This window comes from Papio anubis, unplaced genomic scaffold (assembly GCF_008728515.1).
Source record: "Papio anubis isolate 15944 unplaced genomic scaffold, Panubis1.0 scaffold973, whole genome shotgun sequence".
Classification (NCBI taxonomy): domain Eukaryota; kingdom Metazoa; phylum Chordata; class Mammalia; order Primates; family Cercopithecidae; genus Papio; species Papio anubis.
The window spans coordinates 1-17,525 of NW_022169984.1; the positions used below are offsets into that span (position 1 = coordinate 1).

At 58.2% G+C, this 17,525-nt stretch overlaps 1 protein-coding gene across 2 annotated transcripts; it reads right to left on the reverse strand.

The window, feature by feature from the left end:
• Positions 1 to 945: 945 nt before the first annotated feature.
• Positions 946 to 17,509, reverse strand: R3HDM4 (R3H domain containing 4). Of its 2 annotated transcripts, XM_009193003.4 has the most exons (9): positions 17,374 to 17,509; positions 6,985 to 7,139; positions 6,425 to 6,549; positions 5,818 to 5,941; positions 5,057 to 5,142; positions 4,598 to 4,683; positions 4,437 to 4,492; positions 4,088 to 4,228; positions 1,875 to 1,987 (listed from the first exon to the last, which is right to left on the reverse strand). In XM_009193003.4, exons 1-8 carry the CDS (start codon positions 17,442 to 17,444, stop codon positions 4,137 to 4,139), a joined length of 795 nt encoding a protein of 264 aa, XP_009191267.2. In that variant the 5' UTR covers positions 17,445 to 17,509; the 3' UTR covers positions 1,875 to 1,987; positions 4,088 to 4,136. The 2 variants fall into 2 exon arrangements, with proteins under 2 accessions (XP_003914605.1, XP_009191267.2); XM_003914556.4 differs by lacking the exon at positions 4,088 to 4,228 and having other exon boundaries at positions 946 to 1,987.
• Between the last annotated feature and the right edge of the window lie 16 nt (positions 17,510 to 17,525).

A 17,525-nucleotide genomic window follows, 5' to 3' on the forward strand; every position in this document is an offset into this window, starting at 1 on the left:
TAGTAGAGACGAGGTTTCACCGTGTTAGCCAGGATGGTCTCGATCTCCTGACCTCGTGATCCGCCCGTCTCGGCCTCCCAAAGTGCTGGGATTACAGGCTTGAGCCACCCCGCCCGGCCTCCCTTTTGTTTTTCTTTGACATAGGGTCTTCCTCCGTACCTAGGCTGAAGTGCAGCGGCACGGTCTCAGCTCACTGCAGCCTCAGCCTCCCAGACTCAAGTGATCCTCCCACCTCAGCCTCCCAAGTAGCTGGGACTACAGGCACACACCACACCCTGCTAATTTTTTTTTTTTTTTTTGTGACAGAGTTTTGCTCTTGTTGCCCAGGCTGGAGTGCAATGGTGTGATCTCAGCTCACTGCAGCCTCCACCTCCTGGGTTCAAGGGATTCTCCTGCCTCAGCCTCCTGAGTAGCTGGCATTACACGCTCACGCCACCACGCCCGGTTAATTTTGCATTTTTAGTAGAGAAGGAGTTTCTCCATGTTGGTCGGGATGCTCTTGAACTCCTGACCTCGTGATCCACCCGCCTCGGTGTCCCCGAAGTCCTGGGATTACAGGTGTGAGCCACCGCACCCGGCCAACCCTGCTAATTTCTCTCATGTTTTGTAGAGACAGGTTCTTGCTATGTTACCCTGGCTGGTTTCAAACTCCTGGGCTCAAGCGATCCTCCTGCCTTGGCCTCCCAAGGTGCTGGGATCACAGGTGTGAGCGACTCGCCGGCCTTCTGGCGTTTCAAGCCCCCTGTGTGATACCCTCCATTACAGGGGCCCCAAGGCACTCATACGAGCCACTCACCCAAGGTCACACGGCAGGCGTGTGGCAGAAACGGGATTTGAACCCAGGCATCTGAGGGCGGAGGAGCTAGGGAGGCACCTGCAGCCCTTGGTGGCCAGGACCTACTGAGCGCCCGGCCCTGTCCTGAAGAAAAACTCGCACACCCCGAGGCCAGAGCACCAGAAATTTATTAAATTGCCCACTTTCCCCCAAAACACAATTACCCACACGCAGCGAGGGGGTAGGAGGCGTCCCCAGGCTGGCTCCTGCAGCCTGGGCCAGGAGGACCAGCATGGGGACACAGGAGCTATCAGGCAGGTGCCAGGCTGTGGGACGGGGGACACGGGACGGGGGGACAGACAAAGTAGTGCAAGGGCAGAGGCTTCTGGTTGGAAGTCCTGGACCCCCAGTATGAAGGAGGGGAGGAAAGGAGGGGGCTCGTATAAAGCAGGCAACCCTGAGCCCTGACACAGGCGGTGTGGGGGAGGGCACGCAGAATGGCGAGGATAAAACCAGCTCTTAGGACTGCAGCTTCTGTCCTGGGTCTCAGGGCATACGTGCGCGCGCACACACACACACAACACAAGATGCTTCTGGCATGAGGGGCAGGGTCCCAGAGACCCCACCCTCATTCAAGCTAAAAACTGGGAGGGGCTGAGCAGGGGCTTGGACCAAGACCCATGCTTTACCAGTGGGGACGAGTTTTTTTGGTTTTTCTCTCCAAAAGGGAAATTTAAAAATCTACAACAAATCACACCAAATTCATTAAAAGTGATAAAAACCCAGCCTCGCCCTCCTCACTTGAGCTTCAGACTGGGCCAGAAAAGCTAAACGATGAAGAAACAGAACATGCCCAGATCAGGTCTCTCCACCCAAATACAAGTCCCAGAGCGGGAAGCTTGGAGCTGGGATGGCATGGGCAGCCCCAGCCGCCAGCGTCTGTTGACTGCCAAGAGCTGCATGAGGAGGGGGCAGAGTGAGAGAGACCACCCCAAGCGAAAAAGGTTTCCAAGGACCAATTCTAAAAATATGAAAGATACTTCAGCCGAAGGTATCGGAGGGCTTGGTAGCTGGGCGAGGCAGCGGCGGGGTCTCCGCGGGGCCACCATCAGCTGTGCTGCTCCAGGTAGGCGGACAGGAGCAGCCCTGGAGGCAGGAAATCCAGGTGCCGATTACTGACCTTCATCTGCCGCTTCCCCTCCAGGTCGGCACCTGCAGAAGAAACCGACGGGACAAGAATGGGAGGAATTCGGGAGCCGAGGCAGGTAGAGGTGCCTCGGACCCGGACCGCCCTCCGCCCTCATTTCTTCCCCGGGAGGTCACCGCCAGCTGGTGTGTGCTGGTCACTGCGGCCTGGCTGGCCCCGAGCCCCCGGGGTCCTGCAGCCTGACTCACAAGAACATCTAAGCCTCCCTACAGGAGCGCTCTCATCGGACCCATCCCACTCTCCACTGTCACTCATTCCACTGTGGGGATGAGGACCCTGAAAAGCACCGGGCCTGAGGCCATATGGCCACTCACACGCCTGCCTGGCGGAGTGTGCGGCCTCCCCGCAGGCTCCCTGCCCTGCAGAGGTGGCTTTGAGGCACCCAGGCCCTGAGTGGTCCAGCTCCCACCAGCCTCCCCTTCCCCATCTCCCCCTCACTGAAAAAAATGAATGACCTGGCCAGGCGCAGTGGCTCACGCCTGTAATCCCAGCACTGTGGGAGGCCAAGGCAGGTGGATCATCTGAGGTCAGAAGTTCGAGATCAGCCTGACTAACATGGTGAAACCCCGTCTCTAGGGCCGGGCACGGTGGCTCACGCCTGTAATCCCAGCACTTTGGGAGGCCGAGGAGGGCGGATCACGAGGTCAGGAGAGAGACCATCCTGGCTAACACGGTGAAACCCCATCTCTACTAAAAATACAAAAACTGGGCCAAAGGCATGGCCCAGTCCCAGCTACTTGGGAGGCTGAGGCAGAAAATGGCGTGAAACCCAAGTAGATGATCTTGCAATGAGCCGAGATTGCGCCACCGCGACTAGCCCAAGCAACAGAGCAAGACTCTGTTAAAAAAAAAAAAAAAAGAAACCCTGCTCCATTAAAAATACAAAATTGTCCGCGGCATCGTGGTTCAAGCCTGTAATCCCAGCACTTTGGGAGGCCGAGAGGGCGACTGGTGTCGGTGGAGAGAGACCATCCTGGCTGAACACGGTGAAACCCCGCCTCTACTAAAAATACAAAAAACTAGCCGACTGGCGGGCTTCGTAGTTCTGGTACTCAGGAGGCTGAGGCAGGAGAATGGCGCGGAACCCAGGAGGCGGAGCTTGCAGGTGAACTGAGATCCGCCACTGCACTCCAGCCCGGCGACAGGAGTTTGTGACTCGGCCTCAAAAAAAAGGCCGGGCGCCGGTGGCTCGCCTGTAATCCCAGCATCTTTGAGGCCGGTGACGGGCGGATCACGAGGTCAGGAGATCGAGACCATCCTGGCTAACATGGTGAAACTCCGGCTTCTACTAAAAATACAAAACTAGCCGGGCGGCGGGCGGGCGCCTGTGGTCCCAGCTACTCGGGAGGCTGAGGCAGGAGAATGGGGTGAACCCGAGGCTGAGCTGCAGTGAGCTGAGATCCGCCACGGCACTCCAGCCTGGCTGCAGAGAGCCAGACTCCAGTCCTTCAAAAAAAAAAAAATTAGCCGGCTGCAGGTGCACTCAGATCCCAGCTACTCAGGAGGCTGAGGCAGGAGAACTGCTTGAACCCAGAGGTGGAGGTTGCAGTGGGCAAAGATCACGCCACTGCACTCTAGCCTGGGCAACAGAGTGAGACTCTGTCTCAAAAAAAACACAAAAAAACCAACCAACACAAACAACAAAAACAAGCCATGTCCCATGTGAGCTCCGTGCCTCAGCAGTCCCCTTTCCCTGGGACCCCCATCCTCTACTCCCCATCTTGCTGGGACCCCTCCTCTTCTGCATCAGGACCACAGCTCCACACCCACCAAGCTCCAAGCCCTGCACCCCCAGCCAAGGCCCGATGTTCTGAACAGAGGCAGGCATGGGGGCTGCATCTCCCACAGAGAGAACAGGGGGAGGCATCGTCAGGTTGCCATGGAAACCGTCACCTCAGCAACTCCAGGCGGGTGGCAGAGACAGGTGTGAGAGGCTCAGGACCAGACGGGGTGCCTGGGGCCAGCAGGCACCTGCACAGACCCTCACTAGGGGGGTGAGTTCTGAGACCCTGCCTCATTGGAAAAGTGGAACCCAGGGGCCAGTAGGGGATGTCGCCTCAGGTCCCATGTGTGGTATAGGGGAGGCCCCAGGACTAAATGCAAACCTTCCAGACACTGTGCCCTCCCATCTTATCTCTGGCTCTGCGAGGTCCTTCAAAGCCAGGCTTCATCAACCCCACCCCAGGCCCCGAAGATGTAGATGGAGGGGTGTCTGCGTCCAGCAGCCTGGTCGTGTCCGCAGTCCCCTGCGTGGGGCCAGATACGCAGGAAGCTTCTGGTGAATTCAAGGCAGGGTCCCACTGCCACCCTTGAGTTTGTAGCGTCCCCACTCCAGCCCCCTTCCCCACCTCCCCACCAAGCCCCACTCTGAGGAACCAGGACCCTGGGACCCTGGCCATCTTCCCAGGTTGAGCTGCTGGCCAACTTGGGGTCTTGGGGGCCACTGGCGCTTACTGGCCGAGATGAGGTCCATGTACTGGCAGACGGCGTGCAGCAGGAGCCTCTCAAAGCTGTGGGAAACGGGCAGTGAGCGCCGTGCAGGGACCGCAGCCTGGGGTGTCCGCCCACCTGGCCGCAGCCTGGGAGGGTCTGCCCACCTGGCCACGCCCCCTTACCTGTTGTCCAGCATGGCTGTGTACACGGCCTGGGGGGACACGGAGAAGAACCGAAGCAGCCGCTCCTCCCAGGTCTCCAGCGTTTCCTGGGGAGGGTGGCCCAGTGGTTAGGGCACTGCGGGGCCTTCGGGTAGGGGCCAGGGAGGTCCAGGCCCCCCAGGAGCCCACAGTGCTGGGCTCGAACATGACCTCTGATCCACCACGTGAGGCTGCTTAACTGTCTCTGAGGCCACCATGCCACCTCCTGCCTGTGCCTTCTGCGGAGGGAACTCCTACACACCACGCAGTGCCCGCCTTCGTTGCCCCCGCCCTCCTATCTAGCGCCCTGGTCCGGTTGCCTATATCCTGCCCTGTTTCCCCTGACACGACCTGCACCGGGTGACAACCTGTGCCTGGGAAACGGGTCTTCAAAAAAGACCACGCGGGTAGAAAGGCAAGGCCCGGCACTCCGGCACTCACCATGGGGATGCGGCTGCGCTTGAGGACGGCTCGCAGACGCCGGCTGATGCGCTGGAAGCACTCACGGGGCGTATAGGCGGGATCCTCTGCAGTAGTGGGGGAACGGGGCAGTCTTGGGGCGCTCGTTCTGGCCCTGCCCACCTGCCAGACCACGCCCACCCGAGGAAGACCACGCCGATCTGTGCCTTGGCCTCTCCTGTCCAGCAAACCACACCTTCACCGATACTGTGGCCCCACGCAGACAGCCAGCAGGCCCTACCCACACGAGGCCCTGACCCCAACCCATCCAGCTCGCCCTACCCTCACCTGTATGTCTGCCCCAGCTATGTGAGGCCCCACCCACTCCAGGCCCACACAAGCCAGCCAGCCCCACCCCCATCCATCTCCAGGCCCCACCCCTACCCACTGCCATCCAGATCCTGCCCCCGCATCCTGGCCACACCCACCCCATGTGCCACCCTATCCATATCCTACCCCCGCCATCCTGGCCCCTCGCACCCCATTGCCCTGTTCCTATCCATACTCTGGCCCCACCCACACACTAGGTCCTACCCACCCCAGGCCCCGCCCACACCCCATCTGTATCCTGCCCCCATCCCAGCCCCCCCCCCCCCCAGCCCCCCCCCCCCCAGGCCCCGCCCCCATCCGTACCCTGGCCCCACCCACACACTAGGTCCAAACCACCCCCAGGCCCCGCCCACCCCAGGCCCCGCCCCATCCATGTCATGGTCCCACCCACAACCGCCCCAGCCTGGCCGCACCTCTCCTGCGGTCCTCCCCACGGCCAGGGCCTCTCCTCCGCGTCTTGCTCCTGCCCTCATCCTCCAGGTAGCGAAGAACCCGCTCCTGCTCCTCCCCGGAGCGGTTCATGAAATCGTTCCAGACCTGGAAGAGAGGCAGGGAGGCAGGCTTGCCAGGAGACACCAAGCTGGGCTGACGGCTGACATCCCCGGGCAAATGGGCACGGAAGGCCGCCAAGCACGTGGACGTGCTCCTGCGGTCACCTCTGTCCACTGAGGGGCCAATGCTTGTGTTGGGCCCTGAGCTGAGCGCAGGGAAGCGAGGAGCCGGAATGGGCCCAGCTGTCTCGGGCTGGGGGGGATTGAGGTGAAACGCTCTCACAATCGATGGAGGGTTCCCAAACGTGTTGGGCAGATGAATCCAGGAGCTCGAAGGTTCCAGGGGTGGGGTGGGGATTCTGGCCTGATCTGGGGACCCCGAAGGAGACAGAGGGGCCTTCATTAGGAGACCAGAAGTGGGCGGGTGCTCCTGGAGGGGGAACGGGCACAGGCGATGGCCTGGCCGTAGGAGAAGCAATGAGCTGCCGGGGTCCCCGGGTGGAGGGAGCGAGGGGGTTGGGGGCTGCACCTCCACGTAGGTGGCATTGTTGCAGGCCTCGGCAAAGATGCCCGGTGATGCAGGGGGTGCCAAGTCCCCATCGTCCAGGCCAGGTGGGCTCCCGTCTGTCTCCAGCAGGGTCAGGAGGTACTGGGCTAGGTGGAAACAGATGCTGTCTGGGCCGGGGCAGCATTCGGGGACCTCCAGGCACCATGGGGACCCAATAACTAGCCTTCTTCCCTCTCTATCATCTCAGCCTCCCCACCTCCATGCTCCGACTGTCTTCCCCAGAAGGTACAGAAACCAGCTAGATAGAGTCCAGGTTCTGGCTTGTCAAACTCCTACATATCCTTTAAAGCCCCCGCTCCAATGCCCGGGGCGCCCTCCCACCCAGCCCTGATCCAAGAGTCCAGGGGGCACCTGTGTCTGGCTCTATTTATATACGGTCCCCTGGCCTACAGCTGACACCTCTTTGGGTCCCCAGCCCTGCCCAGGCCCAGCTCATGGGAGGGGTATCAGATAACACCAACATGCACGCCATTCTACAAGGCCCAGGAGCCCCCAAGAGGCGCCTCCCAACCGCTGCTCACTGTTCTCCAGGCGCTGGAGGCTCTTCCGGCCCTTGGCCTTGGGCACGAGGTCTGAGTTCCGCACGGCTTGGTTGATGAAGTGCTGTTTCCGCCTGGAAGCTGAGAGTCTCTTCACCTGGGAGCTGGCTAGGGCAGGCAGGCAGCCGGGCAGGGGCCTGTGGGCCGGGGCAGGGGTGGTCCTCAGGGTCAAGGCCAGCCAGGATCTCCGAGAAGAGCCCTACCACAGCCATAGCCCGCTTGGTTTCTCCCAGCAATGGAGAGCTCACCCCTATAGTGTGTGGAGTCCTGAGCCCTTAAAATCCTATTTTGTTTCATCCTCACGTCACCCAGGAGGCAGACACATTGTGGTGACAGGCCAGGTGGGGTGGCTCACGCCTGTGATCCCAGCACTGTGGGAGGCTGAGGCCGGCGGATCGCTTGAGCTCAGGAGTTCAAGACCAGCCTGAGCAACATAGCGAGACTGTGAACAAAAATAAAACTTTTTTTTTCTGTCTCTACAAAATAATAATAATAATAATAATTTAAAAATTAACCAGTGTGCTGGTACATGCCTGTAGTCCCAGCTACTCGGGCCTGAGGCAGGAGGATCACTTAAGTCCAGGAGGTCGAGGTTGGCGTTATGGCACCACTGCACTCCAGCCTGGGCAGCAGAGCAAGACTCTGTCCAAAAAAAAAAAAATTAGATCAGGCACATTGGCTCATGCCTGGGATCCCAGCACTTTGGGAGGCCGAGGTGGGCGGATCACTTGAGGTCAGGAGTTCCAGACCAGCCTGGCCAACACAGTGAAACCCCGTCTCTACCAAAAAAATACAAAAATTAACCAGGGGTGGTGGCACGCGTCTGTAATCTCAGCTTACTCAGGAGGCTGAGGTGAGAGAATCGCTTGAACCCAGGAGGCAGAGGTTGCAGTGAGCTGAGATCACGCCACTGTACTCCAGCCTGGGCAACAGAGTGAGACCCTGTATCCAAAAAAAACAAAACAAAACAAAAAAACCTGTGATGACAGATTAGTAAACTGAGGCTCAGAAAAGTGAAGACACTCGCCCAAAGTCACACAGCAGGTAAATGACCAAGAAAAGCTGCCGTCCACCGGTGACCCCAGTGTGCGAGGTGTTGGGTCTAAGCCAGCAAGGCCCACAGCCTTTGGGATGTGAACTGCCTCCTTCAGAAACAGATTTTATCCACGTCCCCCACCCCCAGCAGAAGAGGAGCCAGAAAACAGCCCCAGAAGCTCAGGTGATGCCTGGGCCCCCCACCTCTCCCTTAATGTCCCCCGTCCCCCGGGCCAGGATGAGAGGGGGGCTGGAGCGGCCCCCCCAGAGCTAATCGGCCTGGCCAGAGCAAATGGCATTAATTGTGGAGATGGATTAGCTGTCACAGCTGGGCCTCCCACGGAGGATCCAAGGGCCCAGCCACTCAGCGTGGGGGGATTAGGCAGCCACCTGGGAAGCGGGCGGTGGTTGGAGGGGCGGGGGGCGAGGTAGGCGAGCACAGCAGCCACCCGGCACCTGGGAAGTGGGCTGGGGGAGGGGCTCTTGGATGGGGACTTTTCTGGCAAGGAAAAACACACAGGCTGGGCGCAGGGACTCATGTAATCCCAGCACTTTGAGAGCCCAAGGTGGGTGGATCCCTTGAGCCTGGGCAGTTTGAGGCTGCAGTGAGCTGTGACTGCAATACCGCACTCCAGCCTGGACAACAGAGTAAAGACCGCGGTCCCAAAAACAAACAGGATCGGGACAGCTGTGGCTCAATGCCTGTAATCCCAGCACTTTAGAGGCCGAGGCGGGCGGATCGCGAGGTCAGGAGATCGAGACCATCCTGGCTAACACGGTGAAACTTCATCTCATCTAAAAATACAAAAAAAGGCTGGACGTGGTGGCTCAAGCCTGTAATCCCAGCACTTTGGGAGGCCGAGACGGGCGGATCACGAGGTCAGGAGATCAAGACCATCCTGGCTAACACAATGAAACCCCGCCTCTACTAAAATACAAAAAATTAGCCGGGCGTGGTGGCGGCGCCTGTAGTCCCAGCTGCTACTTGGGAGGCTGAGGCAGGAGAATGGCGGGAACCCGAGGCGGAGCTTGCAGTGAGCCGGCATTGCGCCGCACTGCACTCCAGCCTGGCTAAGCAGAGCGAGACTCAGCCAAAAAATAAAAAAAATAAAAAAAAAAAAAAGAATAAAAATAAAAATACAAAAAATTAGGCCGGATGAGGTGGCGGGCTGTAGTCCCAGCTACATGGGAGGCTGAGGTGAGGACGGCGGAACTGGAGGCGGGAGTTTGCAGTGAGCTGAGATCCGCCACTGCACTCCAGCCTGGTGATAGAGCGAGACTCCGGCTCTCAAAACCAAACGAAAAACCAGAATGCTTACTGTCAAGCTCCCAGACCAATGCAGAGGCCACTGGGCTCAGAAACCTCTATACTCATTGTGGCCATTATGATCAGGGTCTGGGGTAACAGGACTGCTCCACTCCTCTTATTCTCCCACCCACCCCCGCCTGGCCAGATGCCTGTTCCAACCCACAGAGGGCACCCTCCTGGCTGCTGCCAAATCACGATTTCCAGTCCCTCCTCCGACCTTTGCACAGGCTGCCTGGGTTTGCTGGCTGGCCGTAACCCCCACCCCCGGCACTCACAGCCATGCCTGGTACACAGGAGACACTTAAAAAATAACCACCAAATCAATCCTTAATAAAATTCCATGATTCCAAGAGAGCCCACAGCCCAAAATCCCTAATAGCATCCAGAGTTCCCAACATAAAAATTAAAAGTGACCCACCCCACCCCTGCAACCCCCAAAAGACTGGAAAACGCTTGGAAACTCCAGGCCAGTTGAGACAAGATTCACTCGAGGGAAGCCGGGCGCAGTGGCTCACGCCTGTAATCCCAGAGCTTTGCGAAGCCGAAGAGGAAGGATAGCTTGAGGCCAGGAGTTCAAGACCAGCCTGGGCAACACAGTGGTCCCCGCTACTCAGGAGGCTGAGGCGGGAGCATCACTTGAGCCCAGGAGGTGGAGGCTGCGGTAAGCCGAGATCGCACCACTGCACTCAAAAAAAAAAAAAAAAATGCAGTCAAGGGGGTCAGAAATGAGACCAGTGCTTGCCAGGGTCCACACGCATGTAAAGAGTCCCCAAGCCTTTAGTCTAGGCACTTTACAGACCAGCTGTTACATCTCAATCAAAAGTACATGAGCTGATCGGCCGGGCGCGGTGGCTCATGCCTGTGTTCCCAGCACTTTGGGAGGCCGAGACGGGCGGATCACAAGATCAGGAGATCGAGACCATCCTGGCTGACACGGTGAAACCCCGTCTCTATTAAAAAATACAAAAAACTAGCCAGGTGAGGTGGCGGGCACCTGTAGTCCCAGCTACTCGGGAGGCTGAGGCAGGAGAATGGCGTGAACCCGGGAGGCAGAGCTTGCAGTGAGCTGGGATCCGGCCACTGCACTCCAGCCTGGGCGACAGAGCGAGACTCCGTCTCAAAAAAAAAAAAAAAAGTACACAAGCTGATTGGCCAGGCTTGGTGGCTCACGCCTGTGTTCCCAGCACTTTGGGAGGCCGGGGCGGGTGGATCAGTTGAGGTCAGGAGTTCGAGACCACCCTGGCCAACATGGTGAAACCCCATCTCTACTAAAAATACAAAAATGAGCCGGACGTGGTGGCACACACGTGCAATTCCAGTTATGCAGGAGGTTGAGGCAGGAGAATCACTTGAACCTGGGAAGCAGAGGTTGCAGTGAGCCAAGACTGTGCCACTGCACTCCAGCCTGGTCAACAGAGCCACAACTGGTCTCAAAAAAAAAAAAAAAAAAAAAAAAAAAAAGTAGGTTGGGCACAGTGGCTCACGCCTGTAATCCCAATACTTTGGGAAGCTGAGGGGGGTGCGGATCTCCTGAGGTAGGGAGTTCGAAACCAGCCTGACCAACATGAAGACACCCCATCTCTACTAAAAATACAAAAACTAGCCGGGCGTGGTGGCGCATGCCTGTAATCCCAGCTATTCGGGAGGCTGAGGCAGGAGAGAATCGCTTGAACCCGGGAGACGGAGGTTACAGCGAGCCAAGATCATGCCATTGCACTCCAGCCTGGGCAACAAGAGTGAAACTCTGTCTCAAAAAGAAAACATTTAGCCAGGCATGGTGGCAGGCACTGTAATCCTAGCTACTCGGGAGGCTGAGGCAGGAGAATCACTTGAACCCAGGAGATGGAGGTTGCAGAGAGCTGAGATTGTGCCATTGCACTCCAGCATGAGAGACAGAGTAAGACTCTGTCTCAAAAAAAAAAAAATTAGCAAGCTGAGCAGACCCAGGGCTGTCTGAAGTGGGAAGGGGACAGGCAGGTAAACAGCACAGTCTCCACAGACTGCGGCAAAAATCTACGAAAACTCATCAGAACAAAATCTCACATATGCACAAGCACCCACCAGTAGGGACCTGCAGGCACGGGTCACCCTTCGACCCTGGACCAGGTGATTAGAACTCACCAGCCCAGGCAAGCCTGGAAACTCAGAAACCGCCTCCTCGCCAGGCTATGGTGTTAGTGCAGGTCCTGGAATCTCAGCCCTGAGTGTGAACCCCGGCTACGAAGCTTCACCCTGAAACCTTTTTTTGAGACGGAGTCTCGCTCTGTCGCCCAGGCTGGAGTGCAGTGGTGCGATCTCGGCTCACTGCGAGCTCCGCCTCCCGGGTTCACACCACTCTCCTGTCTCAGCCTCCTGACTAGCTGGGACCACAGGCGCCGCAACCACGCCCGGCTAATTTTTGTATTTTTAGTAGAGACGGGGTTTCACCTTGTTAGCCAGGCTGGTCTCGAACTCCTGACCTCAGGTGATCCGCCCGCCTCAGCCTCCCAAAGTAGTGGGATTACGGGCATGAGCCACCATGACTGGTGCACCCTGCAACCTTTAACCTCAGCCCCCGCTCAAAAAGTGGGAACAAGCTGGTCTGGGAGAGGTACTCAGAGCCCAAAGGGCCTGGGATGAATTCCCTTCATCTCAGCTGCCACTTGCTTGTTTTCCTCATATGATGGGGAGCTCACCCCTCAGCCATGCCACACCGCTGTTGATCATAACAGTGTCCCTAGACTGGGTATTTTCCCCACTTTGGGCTCATTTCCTGTCACCTGCGCTGTCCCCTGGAAGGCAAGTGCTATTACTTTGATGCTCATTATACAGATTTGGGGTTTTTTTGTTTTGTTTTGAGACGGAGTCTCGCTCTCTCACCCAGGCTGGAGTGCAGTGGTGCAATCTCGGCTCACCGCAACCTCCACCTCCCTGGTTCAACCAAGTCTCCTGCCTCAGCCTCCTGAGTAGCTGGAATTATAGCTGCCCACCACCACGCCCGGTTGATTTTTTATTTTTAGTAGAGACGGGGTTATGTTGGCCAGGCTGGTCTCGAACTCCTGACCTGGTGACCCGCCTGTCTCAGACTCCCAAAGTGCTGGGATTACAGGCATGAGCCACCACGCCTGGCTCCCATTCTACAGATTTGTAAACCGAGGCACAAAGTCACTGCCCAAGCTCCCATTGCTGCAAAGAGGGCAGCTGGAGAAGGAGGTGGTGGACTATGTCCTCAGCACAGACCACAGCAGCCAACAGGCACTTGATGGGAACACAGGGCCATGTGGAGCCAGCGTCTCTGAAGCTGGATCAGCCTGCAGCTGCCTCCCTAAGGCCGGAGCACTCCGTCCCACGCCCCCGATTCACCAACAGCCCCCCCCACGAGGCCCTGGGGCCTACATCTCCACCCCAGCAGCTGGACAGGGCCGATAACAGAAGTCACATCCGAGGGGAGCCCTCGGGGAAGTCAGAGGGGGCGGGGCTCGGTGACATAGCTCAAGCCCTCCCAGCAAGGGGCCTGGTATCACCCCATGTTACAGATGAAGCATCTGAGGCTTGGAGAGGCGGGGCCGTCCCCCGTCACCATCCAGACAATGCAAGGAGCCGTATGTGAACCTGGGTCTGACCCAGAACCCCAGAGCTACCCACCCTGCTTCCCTCACCGCCCCTCATACCAAAGCCCCACAGACCTCTCCTCCAGGCCCTCAAAGACCTGCGTTGTCCTTCCCCTGCTCCAGCACAGCCCATGGCTGCCCAGCCTCCCAGGGCCAGGCCTGGCTGCCCCTAGGCCTAGCGTTGCACCACAAGGGCCTGCTCCTTGGTTGGTATCTGAGGGCTCAACACCCTCCCCTGGGCCTCTAGCACTGAACTGAGCACTGGAAATCGAGTCCCACCATCGGATGGGGCTGGCTGACTTCAACCAGTTTCCAGCAGGAAATTAAGAAACATCTTCAAGCGTGTCATCCCAGCACTTTGGGAGGCCGAGGCGGGTGGATTATGTGGTCAAGAGATGAAGACCATCCTGGCCAACATGGTGAAACCCTGTCTCTTCTAAAAATACAAAAACTGCCAGGCGCGGTGGCTCACGCCTGTAATCCCAGCACTGTGGGAGGCTGAGGCGGGCGGATCATGAGATCAGGGAATCGAGACCATCCTGGCTAACACGGTGAAACCCCGTCTCTATTAAAAATACAAAAAATTAGCGAGGAGTGGTGGCGCGTGCCTGTAGTCCCTACTACTTGGGAGGCTGAGGCAGGAGAATCACTTGAACCTGGGAGGTGGAGGTTGCAGCAAGCTGAGATCGCACCACTGCACTCCAGCCTGGGCAACAGAGCAAGACTCTGTCTCAAGAAAACAAACAAAAACAAGAAAACATCTGGCCTCTGGGGTAGACAGTGGGGACTGGGAGTCACCAACACGCCCCTCCAGGAATGGAAGGAACAGGCAGACCACAGCAAAACCCCCATGCCTGGCCAGGTGCCGTGGTTCACACTTCTAATCCCAGCACTTCGGGAGGCTGAGACGGGTGGATCACTTGAGGCCAAGAGTTCAAGACCAGCCTGGCCAACATGGTGAAACCCCTGTCTCTACTAAAAATACACACACACACACACGAAATTATCCGGGTGTGGTGGTGGGTGCCTGTGGTCCCAGCTACTCGGGAGACTGAGGCAGGAGAATCACTTGAACCCAGGAGGTGAAGTCTGCAGTGAGCCGAGATCGTACCACTGCACTCCAGCCTGGGCGACAGAATGAGACTGTCTCAAAAATAAAAATCCCATGCCCAGCGACAGGCCCCTCCGCACAATGCCCCAAACTCAGGGAGCCCCGGTCTCTGCCCGATGCACCTGCTTATTCCATCCTCGGTTCTGTGTTTACCACCCCCAGGAACAGCCCCGCCCCCCACCTCACCCAATCAGCCTCACCAGGAAGCTCTGGAAACCAACAGGCCCCAGCCTGTTTACTTCTTTGCTCCTTAATCACTGGTTCACTAGGCCCACAGAACAAGACGGGGTTCCCCCTCCACCCCCGTCCCCGCCTGTGCCCAGCCCGCAGCGGCTCTCACTGCCTGTTTGTTGAATGAATAACTAGACTTCTGTCGATACACTTCTCCCGAGGGCTGCTTCCTCTGTTTCCCACGCCACTCGACAAGACCACTTTACAGACGGGGAAACTGAGGACCCGGCGGGAGTATCTGAGGCTTCCTGGACCCTGAAGGCTCGAGGATGTGTGTCCACGGAGTGGGAGGCAGCCCGAGCCGAGGAGCTGCTGGGGTTTGGGGGGAACAGGCCTCCTGGTCACTCCCAATTCTACTCCTTGCAGATTTTGAGAGGGCAACTTTTTTTTTTTTTGCCCTCAGTCCCCTGGGCAAAAACACCTTTCCCAGCACTGGCCCCTCCCCCGGGAACCCACAAGAGAGAGCAAGAGAGGAACCCACTTGTCCATCAGGAAGTCAGGGCTCAGGGTGGAGGTGACTCAGCCTGGGGTGGGGCCGACTGGGGCGGACCCCAGCAGTCTCCAACCCCCCACCAGGACACAGCTGGCAGGTAAACACCCAGCTACTGAGGGCTGAGAGCGGAAACATGAGTGTATTTACATAGTTACACAACAGTCACTACACCTGGGCTATAATCCCAGCGCTTTAGGAGGCCAAGGCAGGTGGATCACCTGAGGTCAGGAGTTTGAGACCAGCCTGGCCAACACAGTGAAACCTTGTCGCTGCTAAAATTAGCTGGGTATGGTGGCACATGCCTGTAATCCCAGCTACTCAGGAAGGTGAGGCAGGAGAATCCCTTGAACCTGAGAGGCAAAGGCTGCGGTGAGCGGAGATGGTGCCACTGCGCTCCAGCCTGGGCGACAGAATAAGACCCACACCCCAAAAAAACAGAAGACACAGGAAGAGCCCATTTTGAGGGTAAATGCCCACTCCAGGTGGTTCAAGGTCACGTTGGAAGAGACATTACGTGGGTGCTGTGGCTCATGCCTGTAATCCCAGCACTTTGGGAGGCTGAGGCAGGTGGATCACCTGAGGTCGGGAGTTCAAGACCAGCCTGACCAACATGGAGAAATAGCTGGGTGTGGTGGCACATGCCTGTAATCCCAGCTACTAGGGAGGCTGAGGGAGGAGAATTGCTTGAACCCAGGAGGTGGAGGTTGCAGTGGGCCGAGATTGCGCCATCGCACTCCAGCCTGGGCAACAAGAGCGAAACTCCATAAAAAAAAAAAAAAAAAAAGGCCGGCGTGGTGGTGCACACCTGTGGTCCTAGCTACTCGGGGGGCTGGGGCAGGAGGATCGCCTGAGCTAGAAGGTGAAGGATGCAGTGAGCGGTGATCAAACCACTGCACTCCAGCCTGGGTGACAGAGTGAGATAATACTCTATCACCTATCACCAGTAATACTAGGCCGGGTGCAGTGGCTCACGCCTGTAATCCCAGCACTTTAGGAGGCCAAAGTGGGCAGATCATGAGGTCAAGAGATCAAGACCATCCTGGCTAACACGGTGAAACCCCGTCTCTACTAAAAATACAAAAAAATTCGCCGGGTGTGGTGGCCGGCGGCTGCAGTCCCAGCTACTCGGGAGGCTGAGGCAGGAGAATGGTGAGAACCCGGGAGGCAGAGCTTGCGGTAAGCCGAAATTGCACCACTGCACTCCAGTTCGGGCGACAGAGCGAGACTGTGGCCCGAAAAACAGTTTTTTTTTTTTTTTTTTTTTTTTTTTTATAAAGGTCGGGCGCCATGGCTCACGCCTGTAATCCAAGAACTTTGGGAAGCCCAGGCAGGCAGATCATGAGGTCAGGAGATCAAGATCATCCTGGCCAACATGATGAAACCCCGTTTCTACTAAAAATACAAAAATTAGCTGGGTGCGGTGGCGGGCGCCTGTAGTCCCAGCTACTCGGGAGGCTGAGGCACGAGAATCACTTGAACCCGGGAGGTGGAGGTTGCAGTGAGCTGAGACTGCCCCACTGCACTCCAGCCTGGGCGACAGAGCGAGCCTCTGTCTCAAAATATTATTACTACTAATATAACGAATAAAACATTAACGATAATTAGTAATGAGACCATGTACACTCCCGTTTGCTGGGCCTGCCCCAGTGCTAGCTCGGTAACCCCCACCACTCGGAGAAGAGGCCCCACTTACTATCCCATTTTACAGAAGGGGAAACTGAGGCACGGGAGCGTTAACCTGCCCAGGTGGCGCCCCTCGCACACCGAGGGAGGTAGGAACACAACACGCTGCCTCCCTCGCCTCACCAACTGTGGGTGCACCCTGGGTCCCCGGGTCCCTGTGCCTGGTGACACGGGTGACCCCGTACAGCCCCCTGCCTGGTGGTCCCCGATGAACGGGCTCCTGCTTGCCAGGTTTTAACCCACAAGGGTTGTGGGATGCACCTAAAGGAGAACAGGATGGCTCAGTGGTGGGGTGCAGGACAAGGAGGGGTGTGGGGGCTGGGACCATGCTGAGTGGAACCTTGTGGATAGGGGTTTTAAGGACAACAGTGGAATGGGAAATGGGATTGGGGGAGGGTGACTGGAGTGGAAATGGGGACCTGGGAGGGAGTGGACGGGAGGGGGGGAATGGATGGAAATGGAAGGGACCCGGGGAGTCGGGGCGAACCAGGAGTGGGGAGCAGACCGGTGTAGTGGGGGCGTGGACCCGGGTAGTGGGGCGGACCCGAGGAGCGAGGGGGGCGGACCCGGGGAGTGGGGGCACGGACCGGGGAGCTGGGAGGACCCAACAGCAGACCGGGGAAGTTAGGGGGCGACCCCGGGCGTGGGGTTGTGGACCAGGGAGGGAACTGGACTTGGGGTGGTGACCAGGAAGGAATCGGCGGGTACGGACCGAATCCTCCACGCCAGCAGCGCTTCCCCGGCACGCCAGGAGGGTGTCCCCGCTGGGTAACAATGAAGACCCCCGCCCCAGCCTGGGGGTCCACAGCGGGAAGCCCCGGAAGGTGGAACCAGGGAAGGAATGGCGGAGAGGCAGAGACGCAAAGGAAAGGATCCCCAGCCCCACTGCACCCGCCGCGCCCCGACCGCCCACGCTCACAGCAGCCGCCGCCCGCCCGCGGTGCCCTCCGCCGCCTCGGGGCCGCACTCGGGGTTCTCCAGCGCGACCATAACTCGCACGCTGTTGCTACCGCCGCCGCCGCCCGGCAGGGCCTTCACCGGGCCGTGCAGGAAGTGACGGGCGCCCGGAGG

What these genes read in the sequence shown, in the direction of transcription:
- R3HDM4 (XM_003914556.4), bottom strand. Translation starts at nt 17,444, where the DNA reads ATGGTCGCGCTGGAGAACCCCGAGTGCGGCCCCGAGGCGGCGGAGGGC. An exon ending in GCGGGCGGGCGGCGGCTGCT is followed by an intron (nt 7,140 to 17,373) that starts GTGAGCGTGGGC and finishes CCCGGCCCACAG; the next exon opens with GCCCCTGCCCGGCTGCCTGC. An exon ending in ACAGCCATGCTGGACAACAG is followed by an intron (nt 4,493 to 4,597) that starts GTAAGGGGGCGT and finishes CGTTTCCCACAG; the next exon opens with CTTTGAGAGGCTCCTGCTGC.